The sequence below is a fragment of the Phoca vitulina genome, unplaced genomic scaffold, assembly GCF_004348235.1.
Source record: "Phoca vitulina isolate PV1807 unplaced genomic scaffold, GSC_HSeal_1.0 scaffold7, whole genome shotgun sequence".
NCBI lineage: Eukaryota > Metazoa > Chordata > Mammalia > Carnivora > Phocidae > Phoca > Phoca vitulina.
The window spans coordinates 25,723,275-25,749,154 of record NW_022589710.1 but is presented as its reverse complement, the minus strand read 5'-3'; the positions used below and the strand labels follow the sequence as shown (position 1 = coordinate 25,749,154).

At 41.5% G+C, this 25,880-nt stretch overlaps 1 protein-coding gene across 4 annotated transcripts in view; it reads right to left on the bottom strand.

The window, feature by feature from the left end:
- Window positions 1-25,880, bottom strand: part of GNG2 (G protein subunit gamma 2) — a 117,695-nt gene that overhangs the window by 16,280 nt on the left and 75,535 nt on the right. For all 4 annotated transcript variants that reach the window (XM_032405108.1, XM_032405109.1, XM_032405106.1 and 1 more), the window contains exon 3: window positions 7,925-8,040. In XM_032405108.1, the coding sequence (XP_032260999.1) occupies window positions 7,925-8,011 (87 nt within the window). In that variant the 5' untranslated portion in view covers window positions 8,012-8,040. The remainder of the gene's footprint in view (window positions 1-7,924; window positions 8,041-25,880) is intronic.

Sequence of the window (25,880 nt, the reverse complement as noted above, 5' to 3'; positions counted from 1 at the left end):
AGGTGGTGGAGTGTGACCTTGGATTAGGGAGATGAGATCTGATGCACATGTGAAGGAATTACATTTGACAAGAGTGTGGATCTCCTCAGATTGACCACTGCTGAAACCCAGCTATCCAGCAACCTCTCCAAACTAGACAGGGGCTGAGAACCTGGAAGTAAAGAAATGGTGACTCGAGAGAGTCCCAAAAAGGCCGCCAAACTATGATTTTAGGCTCTGAAAAAATAGGAACCTACTCTAGGCAGACATTCTGACAGCTCTGAGAAGCAGTTGTCAGGATAAAAATCAGACCTAAGATTTTAAACAGTATGTAAGGATATAGTTCTGTCTTCATTACATTCTGAAATGAAGACACATTTTAAAATTGATGTCGCAAAATTCTTGCAAGCCATCAGGCAAAGAAATAAGCACTGACGGGTGGTCACTGCCTATATGTGTGGGAAATCACATGTGTGTTAAGAGCATCAGTCATTCAGTCAAGTCCTTCAGTTGAGTTGCCTGCATTAAAAGCACCACCCAGGGTTGACTTAACTTTAATTTGTTGCTTAAAAAGACCTCAAAGACTGTGCTGGGATGGAGGCTTGAAATGGGAAGTTCATTGTCTGTCATTGGCTTGGCAATATACCTGAAGGCAAAAGAAACTGCCAAGCCTCTGGGAAGAGACAGAATTTCCAAACTAGGGGAGACTGGTCTGACATTTGTCTAGAAAGGTCTTTTGCTCAGGTCAAAAGCAACTGGCTATTTTAAAGTCTTCATTTTTCTTTGGATCACTAATATGTAATTCAAGTAAGAAAAAATGAAAACATCCAGCTTAAACACTAGTTCGGGAATGCAGAAAAAAACCTTAGGATTCTTTGACATGCCTTGGAGACACACTGAGAATATGAGAGGTGCTATGGACAGCAAGATTACTAATGTCGGCAATGAAAGGCGGCAAATCGCCACGATGTCTCCCAACATCATGGTGCCCGCATCATTGCTGGTGGCCAAAATTGAGTCTAAAGGATCTTTCCCGGGTGTGAAGAGCACCCAGGATCAAACTTTGATTGTGATACTAGAGGAAGTAAAATTGTATGGATAAATATTGACTATTTTTTATTTATAAAATAACGAGTGAATCTTCTAAGTAGTCTTCCCCTCCCCTCTCCTCCAAGTTGGTATTAAGCTAATGGTACATCAATAGGATTTTTCTAAAAAAGGAAATAGAATAATATTTTTCAAATTAATAACTTCAAAAGAATCATCAAAAAAGTACCTTATATTTAATTTACTCTATTTAATAAAAAAAGAAAGACATTCAAAGTGCCATCCAAAGTAGTTACATTTTTAAGAAGGGAGAATTCATCTGGCCTGAAAACTGGGCTATTCAGAAGAATTCATTTCCTAGGGATTTCAAATTATCAAGGTTTAACAGTACTACTGCAATAGCTCCTAGACACAGTGCATAAAGCTAAGGACATACATGGTGCTTAATAAATAACTACGGAATTTTTTAAAGTTATATCAACTCATAAAAATGAAGTGTCAAGCTTAGTTACTAATGTATGTGTGAATTCAATTTTATATTTTTTTGTTTCATTTTCAGCAAATTGAATGAATTAGGACTGGCCATCTGTGAATACGACCCTTTCCTCTTTACGTCCTTTGACATACTATACTGATTTTATTATCCCTAAAAATAATCTCATCTGGCCTATGAGGAGGATAGTATTTCATTCTCCCTAATCAAATGCAAGCATTTCGGGAAAAAAGATTTATTTATTTATTATTTATTATTTATTTATTTATTTATTTATTTATTTATTTGAGAGAGAGCAGGAGAGAGAGAGAGTGCGAGTGGCAGGAGGAGCAGAGGGAGAGAATCTTCAAGCAGACTTCCCACTGAGCATGGAGCTGGATGCAGGGCTCAATCTCACCACCCATGAGATCATGACCTGAGCTGAATCCAAGAGTCAGACACTCAACTGACTGAGCCACCCAGGCACCCCTCAAATGCAAGCATTTTAGGGAAGAGGTATTAAAACTTTCATTTCTAATTCTGGAAAAATACTTCAAAAGTCCCAAACCTAGGATATATGTCCCCTCTCTGCTACCAAGGATGATATCTAACTGGTCCATTTCTCAGTACCATTTTCTGTGAAGTTCAATTCCAATCTTTTATGAGTCAATCATTAGAAAGATGATTCAGTCATTAGAAACACTTGTGTTTGTTTAGTAATTTATACATATTTTTCAGTTATGAAAATCAGTCTGTTTTTATGTTGAACTGTTATAAAAATAAGGTATACAATAAATGCTGGCTACTTATAATCAAACGTAAGACATGAAACTATTTACCTGTCCTCTCTTCATTTTTGTATTTCAATGAATTTTCTCCTATGATCATGGTTTTTTTTTTTTTTAAGATTTATTTATTTTTCCAGGGAGAGAGAGTGAAAGAGAATCCTCAAGCAGACTCCCTGCTGAGTGCAGAGCCCAACACGGGGCTTGGTCCCAGGACCCTGAGATTATGATCTAAGCCGAAATCAAGAGTTGGACACTTAACTGAGCCACCCTGGTGCCCCTATGACCACAGTTTTATTTGGCCAGTTATATTCATGCTTGCAATTTCCTAAACCATAAGTGTCATTGGAAATGTCATGTGAAATATAGCTCCTGATGTCCTGTTATATGACATTCTAAGTACATGAACTTGAAGCTATCCACTAAAAAAAAATTTCTTGAATGCCTGTACCCCAGCACCCTGAAGGATAGAGAAGTAAATGACATGGTCTTTGACTTTGAGGACTGTGTACTCTAATTGGAAAAATTTATTTGATGAAAATGAAACCAATTAGTAAATATGGTCAGAATGGCAAGAGATTCATGGACAAATGGGGACTGGAGTTGACCCCTAATGAGGAAGTAAGGTTTGGACAGGGTCTTAGTTGGTTCAGGCTTCTGTAACAAAATATTGTAGACTGGGTATATAATAAACAACAGAAATTTATTTCTGACAGTTACGGAGACTGGAAAGTCTAAGATCAAGGTGCTGGCAGATTCAGTGTCTGGTGGGGTCACTTCCTGGTTCACAGATGTCTTCTCACTATTACCTCACATGGTGGCAGGGATGAGGGATCTCCCTGGGGTCTCTTTTATAGGGGCACTAATCCTATTCATGAGGGCTCACCCTCCTGATCTAATCATCTTCCAAAGGCCCCACCTCCAAATACCATTATATTGGGGGTTAGGATTTCAACAAATGAATTTTTTGGGGAGGGTTGGGGGAGAAAAACATTCAGTCTGTAGTAGATAGGAAAAGAATGAGGGGACGGGCATTCTCACTGAGGGACCCAGAGTAACCAGACAGGTGGAATTTTCATAGCATATTCTTGGGATAATAAGGGGAGCAAGCTGGACATGTCTATTAGGAATATTTGGGAGAAATGAGAAATAAATTTGACATTTTTATGGGGGTCAGTTTATGGAGCATCCAATTAGTTAAGAAGCAATCATTTCACCCACGCTCCTGGCCTTGGCTTTCTTTTGTTCTTACATCTACATTATTCTTCATGATGCTAACGATGCCCTCTGTCAAAGGGCATCTTTCCAGCTTACAATGATTCTCACTCCTTAACTATCCAACCCTTTCCATTCATAGGGGTGGGTTAATTCCTAGGAGCAATGTTTGTGCAATGTGGTTTGATTCTAATGTCCGTTGATTGAACTGCATGAACTGCAGATGGTTCACTCTGGCTAGAACAGAGATGCCATTCTAGCAATATGCACTTGAGACTAAAAGGAATTGACTCTATCTCTTTCTTCATGGAGCTGGAAGTGACATGGAGCTGTGAGCAGGCACCATGTCTGCCACATGGAGCAGGCAGCTGAGAAATCTATTCTTCCCGGGAAAAGAAAGAGGCAGACACACAGAGAGAGGCAGGGGCGTATAACAGAGCTCTCCTGGACCTGATGGTCTGCCAGCTCTTATTTCTACTGCCTACCCAGCTACATTTCTGCTCTTGGAATCTGAGACACACTGTATCTTTTATAATCAATCCCTTCTTCCTGCTTAAGCAAACTTGGGCTAGGCTTCTATTATTAGACACCCAACGAGCCCTAATAGAGTGGTGAATAAATAGATTTACTGAAACCTGCTGTCCTTTACTTTTGGATATGCTCTCTCAACTTGTGCTCTAAGAACAAGCTTCCTTTTATTCATCTTTGCTCGACATCAGTGTGACTATATTGCTGTCTCATACATCTGAGTGTCACGGTCTCCATGCCCCTCTCTGTCCCTGTCCCCAGATCCCTTCCCAGCTTCCTTTGATTTTACTTTCTGTCCTTGAATGAAATGCTAACAAAGAAACAGAGAAAGCCTGGGAGTATAATTTATATATGCCCGAGGCTTATGAACAGATAATGGGTTCATTAGCTCAATTCTCCCGGGATTTGTGATGCAGAGGGATAGGACACAAGAAGGTTTAAAAATGAATATGCTATTCAGATCCTCTTACAGTACAGCTTCTCTCTGCAGCCCGAGTTATTCTGGAGGCCACAGGAGGGATAAGGCCGCCCCTGCTGATGGGACTCTCAAAGCTCCAGTGGCAGCTGTGTTCCCTGCCCCCCGTTTCTCATGGTCTCAGTCACAGTGGGCTCTGCTGGATGTACATAACACACTGCTGCCCTATAGAGCTTGAGAGGTCACTACTCCGACTGCAGAAGCACATACATGGGATCTTCAGAGAGAAGCCCTTTCTTGCTGACGGGATTACGCAGGGAAAGTAGGTGGAGAAGCCGGAGTGCTCAGAAGCCTTTGAAGGGACTCCTAAAGGCAAATAACCAAGCCCTAAACGGGCCAGCTGACAACTCTGTCAACACAGTCGCAGTGTAGCCAACAGCTTGAACTAAAAATAATCTGACACTTCGCCACAGCATGCCTGCCTGGCTCTGATGTGCTGGACAAAGGCTGAATGACAAGCTGCTGCTGTATTTCCAACAGCGTGAGATCTAACGACGTAGCAAGGGTCCAAAGATCTGGATGTGAAGATTGCCTAGGAAGATCACCACCCAGCACTCAGTTTGTTAGAAGAACGCTGCCTCTCTCTTATAGTGGCGATGTCTTCGGTGCCTTCGGAAGTAGTGTATGAAGGGAGTCAGGGTGTGGTGCTGCCTTCTTCCTGATGATATCTGGTGACTGTGCTCCTTGGATATCTTATTTATGTCAGTGATAGGTCTTATTCACATTTTTTGTAATCCCCTCCTAGACTAGGAGATCCTTGAGGGCAAGAGCCATGTCTTCCTCTTTCTCCATCTCTATATCTCTAGGACCTAACAAGGTCTGGCCATTTAAAAAGCTGTCAATATAGTATTTATTAGATAAAAGAATAAATGAACAACTGAAAATTGGTAAAAATCCAACCTTATGATGAGGGCCTTTGAGAAGGATGTAATGATTGGTCTGAGTCTTCACGGAGTTACCAGAGTTTAAAGCAGAAGGTTAGAAAGGAGGAGAGTGAATGTTCCAGGCATTTGAAATTTTCATCAAGGGCATCAGAAGTGGCTCAGTATGGCAGGTGGGCAAAAAGAAGGGGATGAAGCTAAAAAGAGGGGCAGAGGCCAGAAGGACCTTGCATACTCTGCTAAGGAGTTTGAATTTTATTTTACAGGTGATGGGAAGCATGAAAAGATTTTCTGTGGGAGAGGGACATAATGAGATTTTCTTAGAGAAAATTTTCTTTGGTAGCACTATGGAGGGTAATTGATGGCAGGGATGGAGACAGGGTTGAGATGGATTTCAGGATCAACCAGGAGCCCCCTGCAGTCAGTAATTCAGGTGAGGGAGGGTGGAGGTCTGACTTATGGCTAAAAAGGCCTATTTCCGTCCTCTTCCTCCCACTGCCAGCTTCTCATCACCTCCAACACCATCACATCCTCCTTCAGGAGACAGATCTGAGGATGCTGAGGAGTAACAGAAAATGCCAACCACAATAGTGCTTCACAAATACTTTTATCTTAGTTGGGCCACTCTGAAAGGCAAAGTGACATTTTCCAGAAGATCCATGGGCAGAAGCTTCCTCTCTCCCCACCCCTCCCAAAGAAGCACTAAATGACTGTTCCACAGTCCTTGAGCCACCTCACTTCTTGTAGCAGATTCTGTGCCCACCTTCCACTTTGTACTTTTTCAGCAAGGGAGTGAAAAAGAAGAGGCAAAGGGAAATGAGGAAAAGAGGAAGGTGTTGTAAGGGAGCAAGGCAGATGATGAGGACCCCTTATTTATCTCATTCATGAATAATAAGAAGAGTTAAAGCTGTTGAAAGAAGAGAAGCTGTTTACATGGCCGCATTATCAGAACTCAAAAAAGATTAGGACAGATAGATGCCCATGGATATTTGCTCAGCTTATTTATGAAGGAAGATCATCTTTCCTTTCACTCTCTAGCGGTATCTGATGGGAGTTAGAAGGAGCAAACCCAGGTGTCTGGCTGGCTCAGTTAGTAAAGCATGTGACTCTTGATTTATAAGGGTCATGAGTTCAAGCCCCACATCAGGTGTGGAGCCTACTTAAATTAAAAAAAAAAGAGGAGGAGGAGGAGGAACAAACCTTAGACTTTATTTATTTGAGAGAGAGAGCAAGCATGAGCGGGGGTGGGGGGGTAGGGGGGCGGGTGGGAGGGGAGGAGCAGAGGGAAAGAGAGAGAGGGAGAAACAGACTAACTGATGAGCAGGGAGCCCAACGAGGGGCTTGATTCCAGGGTCCTGGGATTATGACCTGAGCCAAAGGCAGACAGTTAACCCACTGAGCCACCCACTGAACCCCTCCCCTGGGTTCTTTACCTTGGCTATACAATGAAACTAACTGATAATTAAAGAAAAATGCAAAAAACCCACAAACCTGATGCCTGAATCATACCCCAAGAGATTCTAATTTAATTAGTCTAGAGTGTGGTCTTGGAATTGGTCTTTCCAGAGTTCCCTGGGTAATCTGAATGTACAGGTGGGCTGAGAACCACTATTCTAGACTGGGGGTCAGCAAAGTTTTCTGTAAAAGGCCAGAGAGTAAATATTTTATGTTTTGTGGGCCACATGGTCTCTCTTGCAACTACTCTGCTTTGCTGTTGTAGTGAGAAAGTAGCCATAGACAATATGTACATGAATGGCTATGTTCTAATAAAACCCTGATCTGGCTCATGAGCCTTAATTTATTGACCTTTGCTCTAGAAGCATACTCCAAAGGTTGGGTGGGTCGTTTAGGTTGCTAACTCTGGTATGGAGAAAATAGAAAAAATATCCTAGTTTTAAAAAGAATTTGGCATTTGGATGAATGTTCTAGCTTTATTTTAATAAAATGAGATATGTTTCTGAGTTCCATTTGATAAAATACTTTCATTAACCCACTATGCTGTTTGACTTCTTAGGGAGATCATGTGTGATTTTTGTGTTTTGAAGGGAAAAAAATCCAATAAGTTATTAAAAAGAGATAATTACAACCTGCAGTGGTGAAGAGAAAGATTAATCATGACAGACAGACACTTCAACTTAGAACCTAAACCAAGACAGAAAAGCTAAAACCCAAATGAAAAGACACTCTCTACAGAGTCAGGGAGGTCAACTGGTGACCTGGTAAGTTTTGTGTGTTCTCCAATTTCCTTGGCTAGAATTCAACCATGAGCTTGTTTTTCATTTGTCTGTTTTTCTGTTACTGTTTTGTTTTGCATTCTACGTGAAGAATCAGTTTTAATTTATGCTGTCATTTTATTCTGGAGAAATCTGGAGAAGGCAAAGACACATTAGAAAAATGAACTTTTTGCCCAATCACTAAGTTTCTCTCCTGCCCTCGCTGCTTTCATCACTCTCTATAGAAGGGGAGTCAAGTGACAGATGGCTGCAAATCATGCTCCTTATAATCAAGGCTGGAGGATCTGTGTGGGTTCTGTGGTCCTCACCTTTATCCTGTCGATGTTGGCTTCCATCTTCAGCTGTTCTACCAGCTTCCTGGCTTGTGCTATGCTGGCGGTGTTGTTGCTGGCCATTGGAATGCTGGGTGGGTTTTTCAGATACACTAGAAAAGAACACAGGAAGAAAGGATGCATCAGAGAATTCAGGAGCTGCCAAACGTGCAGGTTCATCATCATGGGGGAACTTCGGAAGAGTGGCTGTGGTCAGGCCTGGCTCTCTCAGCCCTCTACATCCCCAATCCAGCACCAAGTCGGATTGGAGGCAGACCAGGAGATGAGGTGTGCTTTTTCAAACAGCACTCCCCCACCCCACCCCACCCCACCCCAACACACACACACACACCCCTCTGCACTTCCATCCCTTCTTCTGGGAAAAACAATGAAGAATGTTTACCAAATCAGTTAGAATAAGATGTGCTGCTGAATTAAGAAAGCAAGTCACTAAAATTATCTTAATGTATGAAATGAGCTGAAAATGGTAAGGTTGACAGTATGTATTATAACTGTTGTCATTTTTCAGGTACTACTATTGTCAGATACTCTGTTTAAGTGCCCTCAGATGATGAAGAATGAAAGGCAAGCAGAGAGGAATGGCAAATTAAATAATCCTTTAGGACTGAAGACACCAAGTTTACGGTGTTCTGATGGGATCCAACACCAGCTTTTTGGTTAACTGTAACCACCTCAGTCTGTTATACTGCAGAGACACTGCATAGGATGTGTGGCTTTTCAGCCACAGTGTTGTTTATCCAGCATTTTAAAGAATAGCCTTTTCTCTCTGTTCTATTTGAAATATGGCTAGACACAACTATTTACTTAACTCACAATTCTTCATCTGTAATGTCAAGGGGGAAGGATTGCCATGTCTAAATTATTAATTACATCAATGAGTTCACCAGCAGAATTCTGTATTCAGTATAATGGACTTACTACTTTTATAAATATGGAAATGGAACACAAATGTTTGGAGAGTGGAATTCTGTACTTATGTAAATTATGAGATGGTTTCTTTGCCTCTGGCTTTGCCAGATCTCCTCCCCATCATTTCCCCTACCCTCTTCAAGTCCTATCCCAATTTCATTTCTCTTCTAATTCTTTCTTGACCCACTATCTCAATTTATTTTTGTTGTTCATTTCGGAAAGTACCCTATTTTATTTTTGGTGCCCATTTCCTCCACATTCTGATTGGGTCTCGCTCCATGTCAAGGTGCCATATGCTATTTCAGGACTGTCTGTGTAAATGTGCCCTTTGAGGTCACTGACACCCTACAGTGAAGCAATGTCTGAGAGCAGCAATTTAGCTAGAGTGCATGACCCAAGAAATGAGAGGCATTAAAGCCTTGCTTCAGTCAACAGTCAAATCTTGTTCTGAACAAGATTTTAATATGTCTGAAGACATATTAAAAACCATGACTTCTGTTAGCTTTGGGGAATATTTTATGCAGGGATAAAGTAAAATCAGGCTACCATCTCAAAAAGGAAAGAAGACATAGAAAACCTGAGGAAGGAAATATAACCCATAGTAAGTTCAATACAAGACTGTTACTTATTCAGTAAAATCAAAAAACAATTTTTAATTACCAAAAGAGCATAAATATGTAAATTGTCTTCTTTGGTTCTTATATCTTGGTATCTTGTTCTTCAAGGCAAAAAAAGAAATTATGTATAACTCTCTGTAAACAAAGAGGTCCCTTCATAGTGAGTGTTATTTTATAAAGAATACTGCAAAATCAGCCACCCCAACAGCATAGCATTTACAGTATAATTGGAAGATAATTAACTGTTCCCCCAACTTATTTTCAAAGGCATCAGAGACAATAAAATGGAAAGGAAGACTGAAGGGATTTTGAAGCCACAAAGATCTCTGAGCTCTACTTTCATATGCTTGAAGATCAGCGGAGGGATCTTTATGTAAAAACAAAAAAACAAGAAGAGGCTTTAACAACTATGATTTCATCAGCATAATTAGGGACCCAATCATCTCAGCCCCACAGGAAAATTACATGTCCCCAAATTGAACAAAAATCTAACATCCCTGCAAAACGTCACAGGACCAAGATGGAATCTTGACTTACCCAGAAGGGTAGCCTAACTCTTTCATTCATCCAAAGTTGGAAGTAGTCGTGATCTATAAGACCCTGGACTCTGTTCTGTGACACTAACATTTCTTCCAAACTGGAATTTATCACACTAGAAAACAGATTATCACAGAATTACCAAATCCTCATTAGGCCTGACGGAGCTTTGGGAGTCTGGCCAGCTATTCGTCTGCCCTTGAATATCCAAACCAGATCACACAGTAACCTGTGTCAGAAACCATAGCTTGCCTCCAAATACCGCGTCTCCTCTTTTTCATTAGTAATAACAATTTTTTTTTCTTTTTAACGGAGACCACAAGAACCTGAAGTTTAGCTGGGCATACTTTACTGAAATATACATTCTTCAGCCTCCCTTGCAGGTCAGTATAGTTATATGACCAAGTTTTGGCCAATGAGATATAAGCGGAAGTGCCCTTGAAAGGCGGGAGGTGTGCTCTTTGCCTCCCTTTCCTCCAGATACTGGCCTGGAAGACAGTCTTGTTGACCATAGTGCTCCACCTTGAACTTTTAGGTTTACACTCTAGGGTGAGCAGGAAGGATCTGGGTGCGTACTGACACTGTAGAGCCACCATGCCAGTAGTGAACTGGCTATCATCTATGTGAAGAGAAGTAAGTACCTACTTTGTTTACATCACCATTGTTAAGAGTATTTCTGCCATTGGATAATAGATCTGCCATTAACTGAGTAAATGACCCATTATTTTCATTTGAGTATCTAGGAAAGTCTATGTTCTAACGCCTGTTCATGTTCCCTGGGAAAGCTATGGCTGTCCCAAGGAGATTAAGATAGAAAGTGTATGAGTTTTCTACTGCTATGATGTATTACTACAAATGTAGGAGCTTAAATAATAGGAATTTATTATCTTATAGTTCAGGAGGTCAAAAGTCTGAAATAGGTCTCACTGGGCTAAAATCAAGGTGTCAGCAGGACTGCATTCCTTCTGGAGTCTGTAAGGGAAAATCTGTTTCCTTGCCTCTCCCTAGCTTCTAGGAGCTACTGGCATTCCTTGGCTCTTGGCCCTACTCCTCATTTTCAAAGCCAGCAAAGGTGAGTTGAGTTATTCTTACATCATATCACTCTGACCTCTTCTGTAGTTACATCCCCCTCTGACTTTGCTCTGCTCCCTTCTTCCACTTTTAAGAACCTTGCAACTCTACTGGGCCCCCTCAGATAACCCAGGACAATCTCCCTATCTTTAGGTCAGCTGACTAGCAACCTTAATTCCATCTGCAACCTTAATTGCCCTTTGCCACGTAACATAACATAGTCACACGTTCCAGGAATGGAGACATGGACATCTTTGGGGTACTTCATTCTACCTACCATGGAAGAAGACCTCTGCACAGGCAGAAAAGAGAAGTGGGGAGATGGGGGCTGAGATAGTAAAAGAAGAGGGAAGGGGCAGGATGCAAGTCTAGAAATGTTGGGGAGAGAAAACATTTGAAGCCTAAATGGACTTAGTAGAAAAAGTAAACACAGGCTTTGGTTTTAGTTTTAGGAAGATACATCCTCAATGTTCTAGTTTTACTATATGACGCAAAAGAATCTAATGTCACCTACTAGGGATTTACCCCAAAGATACAAATGTGGTGATCCGAAGGGGCATGTGCACCCCAATGTTTATAGCAGCAATGTCCACATTAGCCAAACTATGGAAAGAGCCCAGATTTCCATTGACAGATGAATGGATAAAGAAGATGTGGTATATATATACAATGGAAGACTACTCAGCCATCAAAAAAATGAAATATTGCCATTTGCAATGACGTGGATAGAACTAGAGGGTATTATGCTAAGCGAAATAAGTTAATTAGAGAAAGACAATTATTATATTATCTCACTCATATGTGGAATTTAAGAAATAAAACAGAGCATAGGGGGAGAGGAAAAATAGGGGAAGAGAGCAAAAAATAAAACAAGATGAAACCAGAGAGGGAGACAAGCCATACGAGACTCTTAATCATAGGAAACAAACTGATGGTTGCTGGAAGGGAGGGGGTGGGGGGATAGGGTAACTGGGTGGTGGACATTAAGAAGGGCACATGATGTAATGAGCACTGGGTATTATATAAGACTGATGAATCGCTGACCTCTACCTCTGAAACTAATAATACATTATATGTTAATTGAATTTAAATTTAAAAAGAGTCCAGTGTCACACTTATTTATTTATTAAAAGATTTATTTATTTGAGAAAGAGAGAAAGAAAGAGGGTGAGAGAGAGAGCGAGCAGGCAAGCATGAGCAGGAGGGGCAGAAGGAGAGGAGAATCTCAAGCAGACTCCATGCTGAGTACAGAGCCTGACTCGGGGCTCAGTCCCAGACCCTGAGGTCATGACCTGAGCTGAAACCAAGAGTGGAACACCTAACCCACTGTGCCACCCAGGCGCCCCAAACTTTTAGAATCACTTTGTGCATTTTCTTCTTTTTCACATCTAGCTGCTTTCCCGTAAAATCCTCCTCCTGAAGACTGAAAGCGCCATAGATTCCTAGACCAGTGTTCCAAAGAAATATGTGTTTTCCTAAAAAGTGGCTATGGTAAATAAGAAAAGTTAGCCTGTCTTATAAGCTTGAGGTATTTGGACAATGCATCACATACATGCACACACACACACATACACTCAGAACCCTTTTCATCTTATAAAATTTAAACTCTGTACCCAATAAATGTAAGTCCCATTCTTTCCTCCCCTCAGCCCTAGAAACCACCTTCTACTTTCTGTTTCTATGATTTTGGCTACTCTAGGTATCTCGTCGAATTGGAATCATACAGTATTTATCTTTTTATGATTGGCTTATTTCACTGAGCATAATGCCCTCAAGTTTCATCTACGCTGTAGCGTGTGTCAGAATCTCCTTCCTCTTTAAGGCCGAATAATATTCCACTACATGTATATACCACATTTTGCTTATTCATTCATCTGTTGATAGACACTTCCACTGCCTCCACATTTTAGCTACTGTGAATTACACTCCTATGAACATGGATGTACAAATATCTCTTCAAGACCCTACTTCCAATTTTTTTGGATATATACGTAGAAGTGGAATTTCTGGGTCATATGGTAAATCTATTTTTAACTTCTTGAGGAATAGCCATTCTGATTTTCATAGCAGCTACGCCATTTTACATTCCCACCAAAAGTGCACAAGGGATCCAATTTCTCATCTTCCCAACACTATTTTCCATTTTTGTTTTTTTGTTTGTTTGTTTGGTTGGTTTTTTGGTAGTAGTCATCTTAATGGATGTGAGGTGATATCTCATTGTGGTTTTGATTTACATTCCCTAATGATTAGTGATGTTGAACATTTTTCATTTACTTATTGACCATTTGCTTATCTCCTTTGGAGAAATATCTATTCAAGTCCTTTGCCCATTTAAAAAATATATTTTATTATTTTTAAGTGATCTCCACACCCAGTGTGGGGCTCAAACCCACAACCCCGAGATCAAGAGTAGCACGCTCCACCAACTGGGCCAGTCAGGCGCCCCTCCTCCCACCTTTGCTTATTTTTGAATCAGGTTTTTTGTTGTTGAGTTTTAGCTCTCTATATACTCTGGATATTAATCTCTCCTCAGATATATGGGATTTGGAAACATTTTCACTCATTCCATAGATTGCCTTTTCACTCTGTTAATAGTGTGCTTTGATGCACAAGGGTTTTTAATTTTCATAAAGTCCAATTTTCTTTTGTTGCCTGTGCCTCTGGTGTCATATCCAGGAAATCATTGCCAAATCCAATGTTGTGAAGTTTCTGCCCTATGTTTCCTTCTGAGAGTTTTATAGTTTTAGCTCTTACATTTACGTCTTTGATGTACTTTGAGTAATTTTTTTATATCGTGTTGGATAAGGTTCAACTTCATTCTTTTGCATGTGTATATCTAGTTTTCCTAGTACCATTTGTTGAAAGATTGTCTTTTCCAAGTTGAATGGTCTTGTCACCCTTGTTGAAAATCATTTAACCGTATATGTAAGCATTTATTTCTGGGCTCTCTAGTCCTAAGTTAATTCTATTCTAAGTCCCTACATATTTTATTGCCTTTGACACTATTGTCAAATGGAATTGTTCCCTTAATATCCTTTCCAGATTGTTCATTGTTAGTGTATATAAGTGCTACATCACAGATTCCAAATGGGGGAGACAAAAACTTTTGTCTTTTGTCCCTACCTGAGCTGACAGCGATTGCATGCAATGAGAAATGTTGTTGAGAAAAGAGTGCTGCACCTTGTGAGCATATCAGGCCAAGAGAAGGTGTTGACAGAGTCCTTTTAGGTGCTTAGGCAGAAGCATAGATGCATATCAGATATCCTTTGCTAATGTTCCTATTTCATTTTACATCTGACTGAAATTGGGCAGACATTATTTTAAGAGGGAAGGAAATGGTTTGAATATACCAACCACTGAAATAGCTAAAAGTAAAATTCTGCTGAAAAGATCACGTAGACAAAGCTTTAACACACACACACACACACACACACACACACACACCCCTTTTAAAAAACAAACAACAAAAAAGTTTTAGTTAAAAAGAGAGGGTGATTAATTTCTATACACTGCTCCCCCCTTACCCTATCAGCTAGTCTTTGGACTGCCTTGTGATACACCATAGTTTACCTTTGCAGGGGCCCAGCCTGGCCCTGGAACCATCAGAGGCCCACCTCAAAGATGCACCCAGCTGTGGACTCTACCTCTTCTAGAAATCAGTGAGGCAGAGGGAAATAGAGTCAGCATCTGGTTCTCCTAGGGAGACTCTGGGTTCCTGAGCTCACTTCTGGAACCTCAAAACATCTCTGGGAATCAGCCGGGGTGATGATCAAAGGTTGGTAGTGCTGGCGTGACACTCTTCAGTCAAGCAAGCCATCTTCGGCCCAGCAATTGGGAGCCCCTCCCAAGTACTGAAATGGGTGGTTACACAACTCTGAATTTGAATCGGAGAACTATAATGCTGCAGATTCTTTCAGAATTCCACAGCCAAGATCTCTTTTCAAAATTCGAACAATCTACCCTCTGGAAATTCCAAATGGGATTCAACCTATTCTTGAAGCCCCACACTAGACCCACTGGCAATGGTTCACAACCAGAGGAAGTGCTACCCCTTAGGAAGCATTTGGAAATGTGTGGGGGTGGCCACATAACTGTGGGTTATGACAGTAATTAGGGATGCTAATGGCATTTAAAGAGCGGAGGCAGAAACTCTAATGCCCTGTGGAGTGCCAGGCAACAATGAATTGGACTGCTCCCAGCCCCTCAATGAGAAGGGACACTGAAAAAAATAGCCATAGACCCATGCATGAAAAATCTGCTCAAAGAAAGTACTCCACAAGGAAAGGTTCAAGTAAATTGGCTTTTATATTATGTCTTAGGATCCCTATTACCTTCCCAGGGACGAATAAGTGTTAAGTGCTCATAATTATCATTAGCATTATTATGCTTTATGGATATTTAGTCCCTGCTTATTTAAAAGAGAGCACAATCTCTTGCAATGTGCTGGTGGAATGAGATTATGCTGGGTCATATCTGCCAGTGAGCAAAAAGAATACAAACAACCAAAGCTCCTAGAACAATTATAGAGCTTGTGTGAGAGAGATTGGTAGGACTCTGGGAGAATGTCCTAATTATCCCACCTGAATTCCAAGCCTGAGAATCATACAGAAGGCATTTTATTCTTTTCACTGATGAGAGGAGCATCCCTCCCCCTCCCCCTGAACATGAGAGATAGGCTTGTTATAGAATAATAACCATTAGATGAGTTTTCTTTTTCTAAAAATACATCCAGCATTTTCATTTCTTTCAGGAGGAACTTTTCTGTTAAGAAACCATACATTTTCTTGTCATTTAGGCTTGGGAGTAAACACACAACTCCTTATTTCTGTGGCACAAAGATAAATAAATGTTTTGATAATGAGACCTTTGCGTTAGAGAGTATAGGTTAATTGTGGAGGATGCCATTCTTTTCAGGTTCTAATGGTGTTTTTTAAGCATGGCATCCAGTCTTCGTTCTGGCCTTTCATTTTAATTACAACTGTGTGTTTCTCAGAACTGTGTTTTGATATGTGCAGTTGGTGCTAAGGGGGCTTGATTTACTTGTTTTATATATTTACAGGTTAGGATGACACTGGCAATAAAACAAACAATTCTAGGTCTAGAAAACAAATCAGAAGTTTACAGTCTCCCAGTCACCTGATGATATCTTTATTATTCTCATTTGTCAGTTAGCCAGATCGTTCGTGAGCGGCTGTTCGCTGCTTTTGAGTTAGAGGACTAATTTCTAACAATCTCAATTTACAGTTCTTCAGCGCCTCTACAATTAGTCACCTGGGTAAATGTCTCTCTTAACTGTTCATAACTCAGCACAAGTTTAGCTTGGTCATTTTGCCAAACTCATTTTTTGTTGTTGTTTTTGTTTTTTGGATCCCTACTCTAATTTATTCTGTAGCAAGTAAGAACACCATCATCAAATTGATGAGAGTATATATACAAAGAGTCCGGGGAAGGGCTTTCACAGTCAGAACACAAGTGAATTTCTGAGTTGTGGCTGCAATGTGAGCTGAATGATAATCGTAAAAAGAGCCTGCCCGGTTTCACAGTACTTTTTTTTTTTTGTGAGATATCTTTTCCTATTACCAGTTGACCACTTTGACCTGAACATACCAAAATAGCACATTTCCATATCTACTAATCAGCAAACACTAATTTCTTTTTGGTTCTCCCACCCCTAGGGATATTTTAAATCAATAGAGGATTTATTTGTGAAGCTTGTTGCTTCTCCCTCAACACTTTCAAGCCCTAGAGTGTCAGGGCTGGAATCCACCTCACATGCTCACTCTTTCCTAATCATGTGTTTCAACAATCGGAGCCGTCACAAAGATATCTTTTGGGTGTCACAGTGTCCTGGTTTCCTCACTTGCCTTTGCTCATTTTTGAGCAGCCGTGTGGAGGCTGCAGGTGGCAAATAAAAAAGAGATGAGAATGGGGAGGGGGGTGTCAGGGAAGGGGTAGGATAACAGATGTCCACACAGACTTTGGCGTGGAAGCATTTGGGGATGGAAGGGATGAAATGATATTGGACTCCAGGGGGCGCTGGTTGGTATTTGAATAGGGGAGGGGAGGGGAATGAGAGCCAGGAAGGGGAGGGGAGTCAGGGGAAAGGAGAAGAGGCACAGGAAGATAACCTCCCCTGTGGAGATGCAGGGGGTTCATGAGCACCCAGAATGCAGAGAGCTAGATGGCACAATGCTGGCTAAGGATGGATTTGTAAATAAAACAAAACCGGAGTCTTCCAAGCACCTTCCCCCTCCTCCTCTCTCCCCTCCCCATCTTTCAGGGCTTCTCATTTCTGGGAATTTGATTTTACAGGCCCCAAAACTCTGTTCTTTCTCAGAGGGCCAGGAACTCATACTAAAAATGAGTATTAGCTTCTAAACCAAGGGCTTGCCATGTGCCAGGCTCTGGGCCAATTCCTGTTTCATCCTTACAACGCCAGGGACGTAAGCAGTGCATCCCTACCTGGAGGAAACCAGGGCTTGGATTAAGTCAGAACATTAGAGAGACGGGTGTTTCTAAAGCAAGCCCCCCACCAGGGAAAGCTGTTCTTCCAGCCCTTCTCAATTCACATTTTCACATGCAGCAGACTGAGCCTCATCTGGGGACTGTGGTGTATGTTTGGCCGTTTCACAAACATAACAGCAATTTCTACGGTCTTTGTAGCTACAGAGAGAGCTAATGGGAATGAGATCTGGTGCAGAAGTTGTACCAAACAAAAATGCTACGGGGCCAATGGGGAAGAACACGAACCAAGGGACCAACATATCAACTTAAACTCTACTCTGGACTATTTCCATGTGGTTTTGCTGGGACGTTGCCACTTACCAAATGGGAGAAAGACACGATTGTGTCTGATTTCCCTCAAATCAGCATGGGAGCCGTCTATGCTGCGTAGGTGGCGAGTAAGACACAACACAGCTTCCCTGACTTACTTGGGTGCCAGAAACCATTATTTGAAATGACAGCTCTCTGCTTTCCAGTAAACTGCTGTTTCTGAAACAACATCTCTGTGAGATGCAGCCTTCTGCTTGGAAAGAGCATCACTGGTTAGCTGCTTTTAACCACCTTGACAAAACATAGCCCTTGAAAAATGCTGGCTCAAAATCATGGGTTTCACAGATTTTGTAAAATGAAACAGGAATGAATAGACCATGCCGCAACTTAAAAATGACACATGAGCTTGAGTTTTTATCTGAGCCCTGGATAATGCAAGGGGCTGTGTCCACAAATGGGAGCTGGCATTCTGAGATGTTAGATGCGCTTTGATTGCTCGAAGGCAAAAAGACCCATATTTTGTATGGAATAAGTTGGATTTTCTTTAAAAAAAAAAAAAATGGAAGCCTTGACCATGAACCAGTAAGGTTCCAACAAAAGAGAAATAATGAGCTTGTTTCCATAGAAATGGCTCTGTTAACTTCCTGCCCCACTACAGCAGGCAAGGGGGAGCTGGCGGGCAGTGGCCTTCTGCCTCCTTGTAGGAAAGTATTTATTGGTTAATTAATTTCTCTAAAAAAAACATTGCTTCAATTCTAAATCCTCAGTGGATCTCAAGCCTTAGGCAACCCCTGGAGTTCAGGGAGACCAGCCTGCCTGAACTTTCTTGCCTCTGCTCAAATGGACCCTTAGGCTCACAAAATGGTAACATCCGAAGTCCTTTGGCCGAGCTCTTCAGTGCAGCCCCCCGAGTAAGAACCGTACCCCCTCCACTGAAGTTTGTTATCACCGTGTTGTCCAGGGATATTTCCTGTGATGTAATTGACAGGTGGTACAAGAGTAGAAAAACAGGTACGAGGAGACGGTAGACCTGAATTCTGGTTCATTCTGACATTCCTAGCTGTTTTGTTTTTTTTTAGTGAGAAAATCACTTCATCTTTCTGGGCCTCAGGAGCTCAGCTGGATTGTAGGACTGCACAAGTGTGCCTGATGTTTGTGACAACACATTATAAAGTACAGAGTGCTATAGAAAGAACTGGCGTGAACAGGAAATGACCGCCACCATTTACTGAGCAACTACTAAGCTCTGTAACCTAGAAACATTACATACATAATCTCCAATCCTCACAACAAGGAACATGGAAAAGGAATCAGGGACTAAGAAAGGCAGAGGGAAAAATCTAGGATTATGACCAACTGTGCCCTCTATTAACTGGGACCTTTTTTTGGGCGGGGGGAGGTGGGTAAATCTTCACATCCCATTTTGAAATTTCTAATTTGCATTGATGACTTCTTAAAGAGATGGCGATTATTTGAAAATCAATTGTGATTTAAAATTAGTAAACAAGGATTTATTAAGTGCTTACAGTGTGTGACTCAGAAGCATGTGCACGTGTTAAACATAGGAAGTTTCTACGGAAACCAGCCACGAAGTAGACGTGAGAACCCTGTGGGCTCCCTCAATAATTCTAAGAAGGCGCTGCTATCTTTCACTAGTATCTTCTGGAGGGAAAGGCTCACGTCCACCTACAGCATTTGTAAGGGTTTCCTGTGGGCAGAGAATAAACTTGCAAGCCAAGCACCTAAGGCTAACTGTCTTCTGCTTCCTCCTCGGGTCTATTTCCTGTGTGTAAAGACCAGCAGAGCATCTGTGCACACACAGCAGCTTTTCCATCAAAATCTACAGTCCCTGCTGCCACCCCACATCACTAGCCCTAACTTTCAGCCAAAAAAGCCTGTTCTCTGTTCTCCCAACACAGCCCATGCCCGAGGCAGGCATGATTTCGCTATATGGCTCTTTCCCTCACGTGCACCTGTATCTTACAGCCAGGCCCTAGCCTCTCTTCCTCGGAGAACCCTTCCTCAGCAGCTACCTACCACAGTGACCTCCTCAGTCCCTCAAACTCATACCCACCCAGGAGCCTGTGCTAGTAGAAACCAAGCTATTTCTCTGGCCTTTTTAAAAAAATTGCATGTTGACTGTTATTATTAATTATTAGTATTTTGTCTAGGCTTCCTCCCATAAATATTTATTATACCCTATCCTTCTATCTCCGAAGTTGCCCTGTTTGTCTGTCTTCACTGGTTGAACAGGCCAAGCCAGGTTTCACCCCAGGGCCCTTGCACTTCCTATTTCCCCTGTCTGCCAAGCTGCATTGCTCTGGCTGGTAGTGCCCACGACTGCTGCTTTCTCCTTTGAGCCTACGTTCAAATGCCAGGTCTCCTGATTACACTATCTAATAAAGTGCCCTGTCTAGCCCATCATTCTTCCAGCACAGCACCCTGTTTATTTTTTTCCAATGCATTAAAATCATCTGAAGTTACTAATTTTTATATCATCCATCTTTCTCCTCCTCTAAATATAAGCTAAGAGCAAATAGTTTGTTGTGCTCACAGTAAATATTTGTTAAATGAATGAAAGTCCTCCATGTAGCACCCTCAGCACCCAGCCTTATGGGTATTAGATGCTTCGGTAAATGTCTGCTACTTGTGAGGATGAGTACCTGGAACACAGAATCATCCATGCCCCTCACTACAGCCCCATCAAACATTGCTCCCCAATACAGGTTGCTAACGGTGCCTTTTGTTTGGTAGCAAATTGGCTTATGGAGCATATTCCCTAAAAGGGCACCTCCCAGGCTCTTGATCTCATCTGATCTTTAAGTATCCCCACATAATTAGGGCAAAAGATAAGCTTGTGACTTGTACCTTCTTCCCTCACTTCATTTCCTGAGAAATGGGACAGATCCTCAGGTAACCACATGCCCTGTGGGTTGTTTTTGGCAACATATAAATCATCAATAACTTTTCCCAGTTGCAAAGTTACACAAACACACTGTTTGAAAGTGTAAACATCAGTCTGATGCTGAAAGCTCCTTTGTAGCCTTGGCCTCACCTTCCCCCCACCTCCACCAAGCGGTGACCACTGGCTCAGGCAGAAACCCAGCGTGAGGCCACAGCCCTGGAAATGCCGCACAGAAGGCTTTGGCTTCTTTTTTAGTTTAGTGTCAGGGACAGCAAGGAGCACAAAAGTTGGTCTCAAACCGACTTTTAAAAATATCTTTAAAATATTAAAAAATAAATACTGAAATTTTTTTTTACTTTAAAAATATTTAAATATGTAAAAGAAATACAGAGCCATTATCAGAAAACTGGAAAACACAGAGATTCAGAAAGCAAAACTCCCCTATAATCTACCATCTGGAGACAGCCAAATGAACCCTGCCAGTCATTTTTCAAGTGCCTTTCCCCAATTTGGAATGCTTACTTTTTGGGTGTATAGTATCATGTTGGGAAGATAATATTAACTAATATACATAATCATTTTCTGGGCCTTGCATCAATGCTGACTTTCTGAGACGTTTTCCCATTATGCACACTGTAAGATTTATCCATCCCTCCCCCCATATCTGTAAGAGAATGAAATGATTTTAATGTTTCCCTATTACTCAACTGTCACATTTTATACCCTCTTTTAAGGCTATTACACATCTCTGACATGTAATGCAGAGCCATTTTTTATTCTTCTAAACAATATTGTTTTACTGCTCTAAGTGCATAAAATAAATCGCCCTGATGATATCTCTGATTATAAGGACCGAGTAGAGGAAAAACATAAGAAATTTAAGGTGAAGTGACAGGTAACCCTTTCTTTTACTTTATCACTAAGTAAGGACACAGACAACTCTTGCCCACACTGATTACCCTGCAAGTCCCCTGGATTGGAGAGGAAGAGAATCAAGAAGGGGAAGAAGGGGACCCTTCTCCACAGCACAGCTGTTTACTTGCCATCTCGGAAAGGCGAAGGGATTTGTCCGACATGTTGACCAGGAGACCATCTTACAGATACTTTTTTTTAAAGTCAGTTTTATCAGGATATAATTCATATACGTTAAAATTCAACCATTTTCAGCATGCCGATGAAAGCGTTTGACAACTGTGTATGTGTAATCCTGAAACCACCTCAAAACTGCCCATACTATTTTCAGGAGCTACTTAGCCACTTTGCTCACTTTCTTCCTTTCCTAGACTGGCCTCCCAGAAAGCACACCTTTGAGATCAGTCCCAAGGTACCAAGAGCAGTTCCAAGAAAGCAAAGCCTGTGAACTTGACTGACCTTCCTTAACATGGAGTTTACGGAAGTATGAAATTTCAGAGCTTGGCAGGAGCCAGAAGTTATCTTGTAGGACCATCTATCCAAAACAAATCTTTTTTTATAATCACTGATTTAATATACTTTAATCACTTGTGACACAGGTTTCGAAAATACCTCTGAATGTCTGGAGCTTGTGGTTGGCACTGTGTTTTATTTAACAAGTTTAGTTCTGTTTTGGCAGCCCCTGGGGGCTCATGGCAGGAAGGCCTCCCCAGGGTGAAGGGTGAGGATTTTTATAGGAATGAGCAAGTTAAAAAATTGGCTCCAAAATGACTCCTCTGCAAATGTATACCACCAACCCTAAAAGAGAGGCTAAATATGAGGCATTTGAAACTCACTGAAACAAGACCTTACTTCACAGATGATAAACAGCAATGACAACAACAAAATTAAGGACCAGAGCGGTGAAGTGAATTGCCTTCGAAACATAGCTATAACCTAGTGTCAGAACCAAGGACTTAAACCTGTTCTGGATGTCTAATATCAGAAGAATTATTAAGGTTCAAATTTCTTCAGATTTCTCACTAAGTCCCACCCCGCCCCCAGAGAAATCCTATCAGGAGGATGGGTTGGGGGGCAGGGAGTTGGTGAAATGAAAACATACGATCCTACTCTCTCTGCTGACCCCTCACCATGCCATGATGATCACCACCCAACAGTGAGACTGTCTGATCTATTAAGGCTAGAGGCACTGGGCTTAATTTTCTCACTTTATTATTATTTTTTTTTGTACTATTTTTGTAAGAATGTAAATACCCAGCAAATTTGACTACCAGGTGCCCTGATTAGTGAGTAAATAGTATTTGCTAAGCTGATCTCTATACTTTAATAAAATAGGTTTAATGTTGTGTGGAAGGAGAAACTTATGTAGCTCTCCAAGGAATTTTCTGGAGGCCATCTCTTTGGAACATGTGTGGTGTCTTTGGATGGGAGCATGAAGTGAAGACAGAGGGGCATGGAAGCAGGAGAGCTGTGAGGATGTTTTCTGAGCTGACATCCATGGTACCCCAAGGTACTGAACCTATGTTCACAAAGAAAATGTGGGAATCAGCATGGGGTAATAGAGTGCTGAATTCCAAGGCTGGAGGTCTGGATTTGAGTATCAACTTTGTCGAGTGATCACAGATGAGTCATTCTAACCCCTCTGGACCTTGGTTTCCCCTTCTGTAAAATGAGAGTGTTAAGGTGAATGATTGCTTCTTGTTAGTCGTTTTAGAGATACTAATATGGTTTCATTCCTGTCAGTGTATCATTGTATCCCACAGCTCTAGGACTTTTTCAACATAGTTAAGTGTCAGCCCAAATTCCAAAATTAAATGTCCAAGGAGAGTGGACAAATATGCAGAAAAGCCCTAAGACCAAAAGGACCCCAGCTGGTTGAAAGGAAGATTTCAAGCTTTCTATTTTCCATCTTTCCAGATCACTCCCGCTGGACCTTGATTATAAAAATTCAGGACACCCACCTGCTGAGCGTGCCTCCTTTTCACTGTCCCTCAAAACCTTCGTGTCCTCATGTGCCACCTTACCAGGCTTAGATTCCATGGTCTATTATGTGGTTCACTCCCTTCAAACTCACAACAACACTGCCTCTTTCTCCCTCAATCATACCAGCTGATAAAAATCCCCAACCCTGATTGAATCCAACTCTCAATCTGTCCTTGAGCAGCTTAAGAGTGCTGAGTAAAACACAACCACAAATCCACAGATATTAACTTCAAGTAAGTCCTTAGTGCTGTCCAGTTTTTCTTCCACATTTCCTCAGTCAACTTCCAGTGATGTTTTCCACACCTTTTCCTCTCTCCTCAAGCCTCTAATCCTCCTCAATCCCCATCCTCAACCTCAGCTGATGACCTTGCTTCTCATTTCACTGAAAAACAGCACCCAGCAGTACCTAGAAGAGCACGCCCATGTTCTCCCATGACCAACGTCACCCACTCATGGGCACATGCACATCTACGCTCATAAATACTGCCCTCTCTTCTCTTGTGATGATGAACTGCTCATACCCTGGTTTTTGCTGTTGTTGGTGGTGGTTTTCTTTTCTTTTTTCTTTTATTTTTTTTTTTTAATATCTTGGTGAGGAACCCCGTCACTTCAACACTGGCTCCCATCTTACCTACTAAAGGACTTGAGCCTTATCCTTTTTCTTTCATTTTCTCCTGCATCGTCAATTTTCCTTCCTCTTTACTGGAACAACCCCATCAGCATATAAACATGCCCAAACATCTCCCATCTTCAGAAAAACAACAAAACCTGTCCCTTGACCTTGCATGCCCTCCCAGCAAGAATCCCATTTTTCTGTTTTCCCTTACAGATGCCTTGGAAGACTTGTCTAGCCTCGCTGTATCCACTTCCCTTCCTCCATTATTTTCCTGTAGCCCCTCCAAATGGCTTCTCTTCCACTTACTTTACAGAAACTACATTTGTCTAGGTCAGCAGCAGATCCAACTTCCAGTTTTCCAAATCCAATGATGACTTCTCAGTCCTCTCCTTACTTGACATCTTTTTCAGTCTGCTGTGGCTGCTGGAACCCACTCCCACAAACTCAATGGCTTAAAACAACAGAAATTTAGGGGCGTCTGGGTGGCTCAGTCAGTTAAGCGGCTGCCTTCGGCTCAGGTCATCATCCCAAGGTCCTGGGATCGAGCCCTGCATCTGGCTCCCTGCTCAGCAGGAAGCCTGCTTCTCCCTCTCCCACTCCCCCTGCTTGTGTTCCCTCTCTCGCTGTGTCTCTCTCTGTCAAATAAATAAAATCTTAAAAAAACCAAAAAACCCCAGAAATTTATTCTTTCACAGTTCTGGAAGATAGCAATTCAAAATCTGTTCCACTGAAGGGAGATCAAGGTGCCAGCAGGGCCATGATCTCTCCTGGACTCTCAAGGGAAGAACCCATTTCTAGCCTCTTCTAGCTTCTAGTGGCTGCTGGAGATCCCTGACTTGTGGTCCCTTCACTCCAGGCTCTGCCTCTGTGGTCACATTGCCTTTTTCTCTTCTGTGTGTTATCTCCCTCAGCCTCTCTCTTGTAAGGATACTTATCATTGGATTTGAAGCACACCAAGGTAATCAAGGATAATGATTCCATGTCAAGAACTTAATCACATCTGCAAAGACTCTTTACCCATATAAGGTTACATTTACAAATTCCAGGGATTAGGACCTGTTATCTTTGATGGCCGTTATTCAGCTACTACCACCTTCTGGCAGCATTTAACACAGTGCATCGCTTCCTTCTCCTTACCTACCTTCTTCACCTGACTCCAGGGATGCTGCTTTTGCTTGACTGATTGACTCACTGCTTGCTTCCTTGATTCATTCATTCATTCATAATTGTGGCAGGAGACACATAAAATTTACCATCTTAACCATCTTTTAAGTGTACATTACAGAACAGTAGTGTTAATTATAGTCACACTGTACAGATCTCTAGAACTTTTTCATCTTGCAAAATTAAAACTCTATGCCCACTGAACAACTCATTTCCCTGTCTCCCCAGCCCCTGGCAACCACAATTCTACTTTCTGTTTCTATGAGTTTGACTACTTCAGACACCTCATATAAGTGAAATCACACAGTACTTGTCTTTTTGCAACTGGCTTATTTTATCCACACTGTAGCATGCGACAGGATTTCCTTCTTTTTTTAAGGCTAGTATTCCTTAAATATATATATATATATATATATATATATATATATATATATATATTCCTTA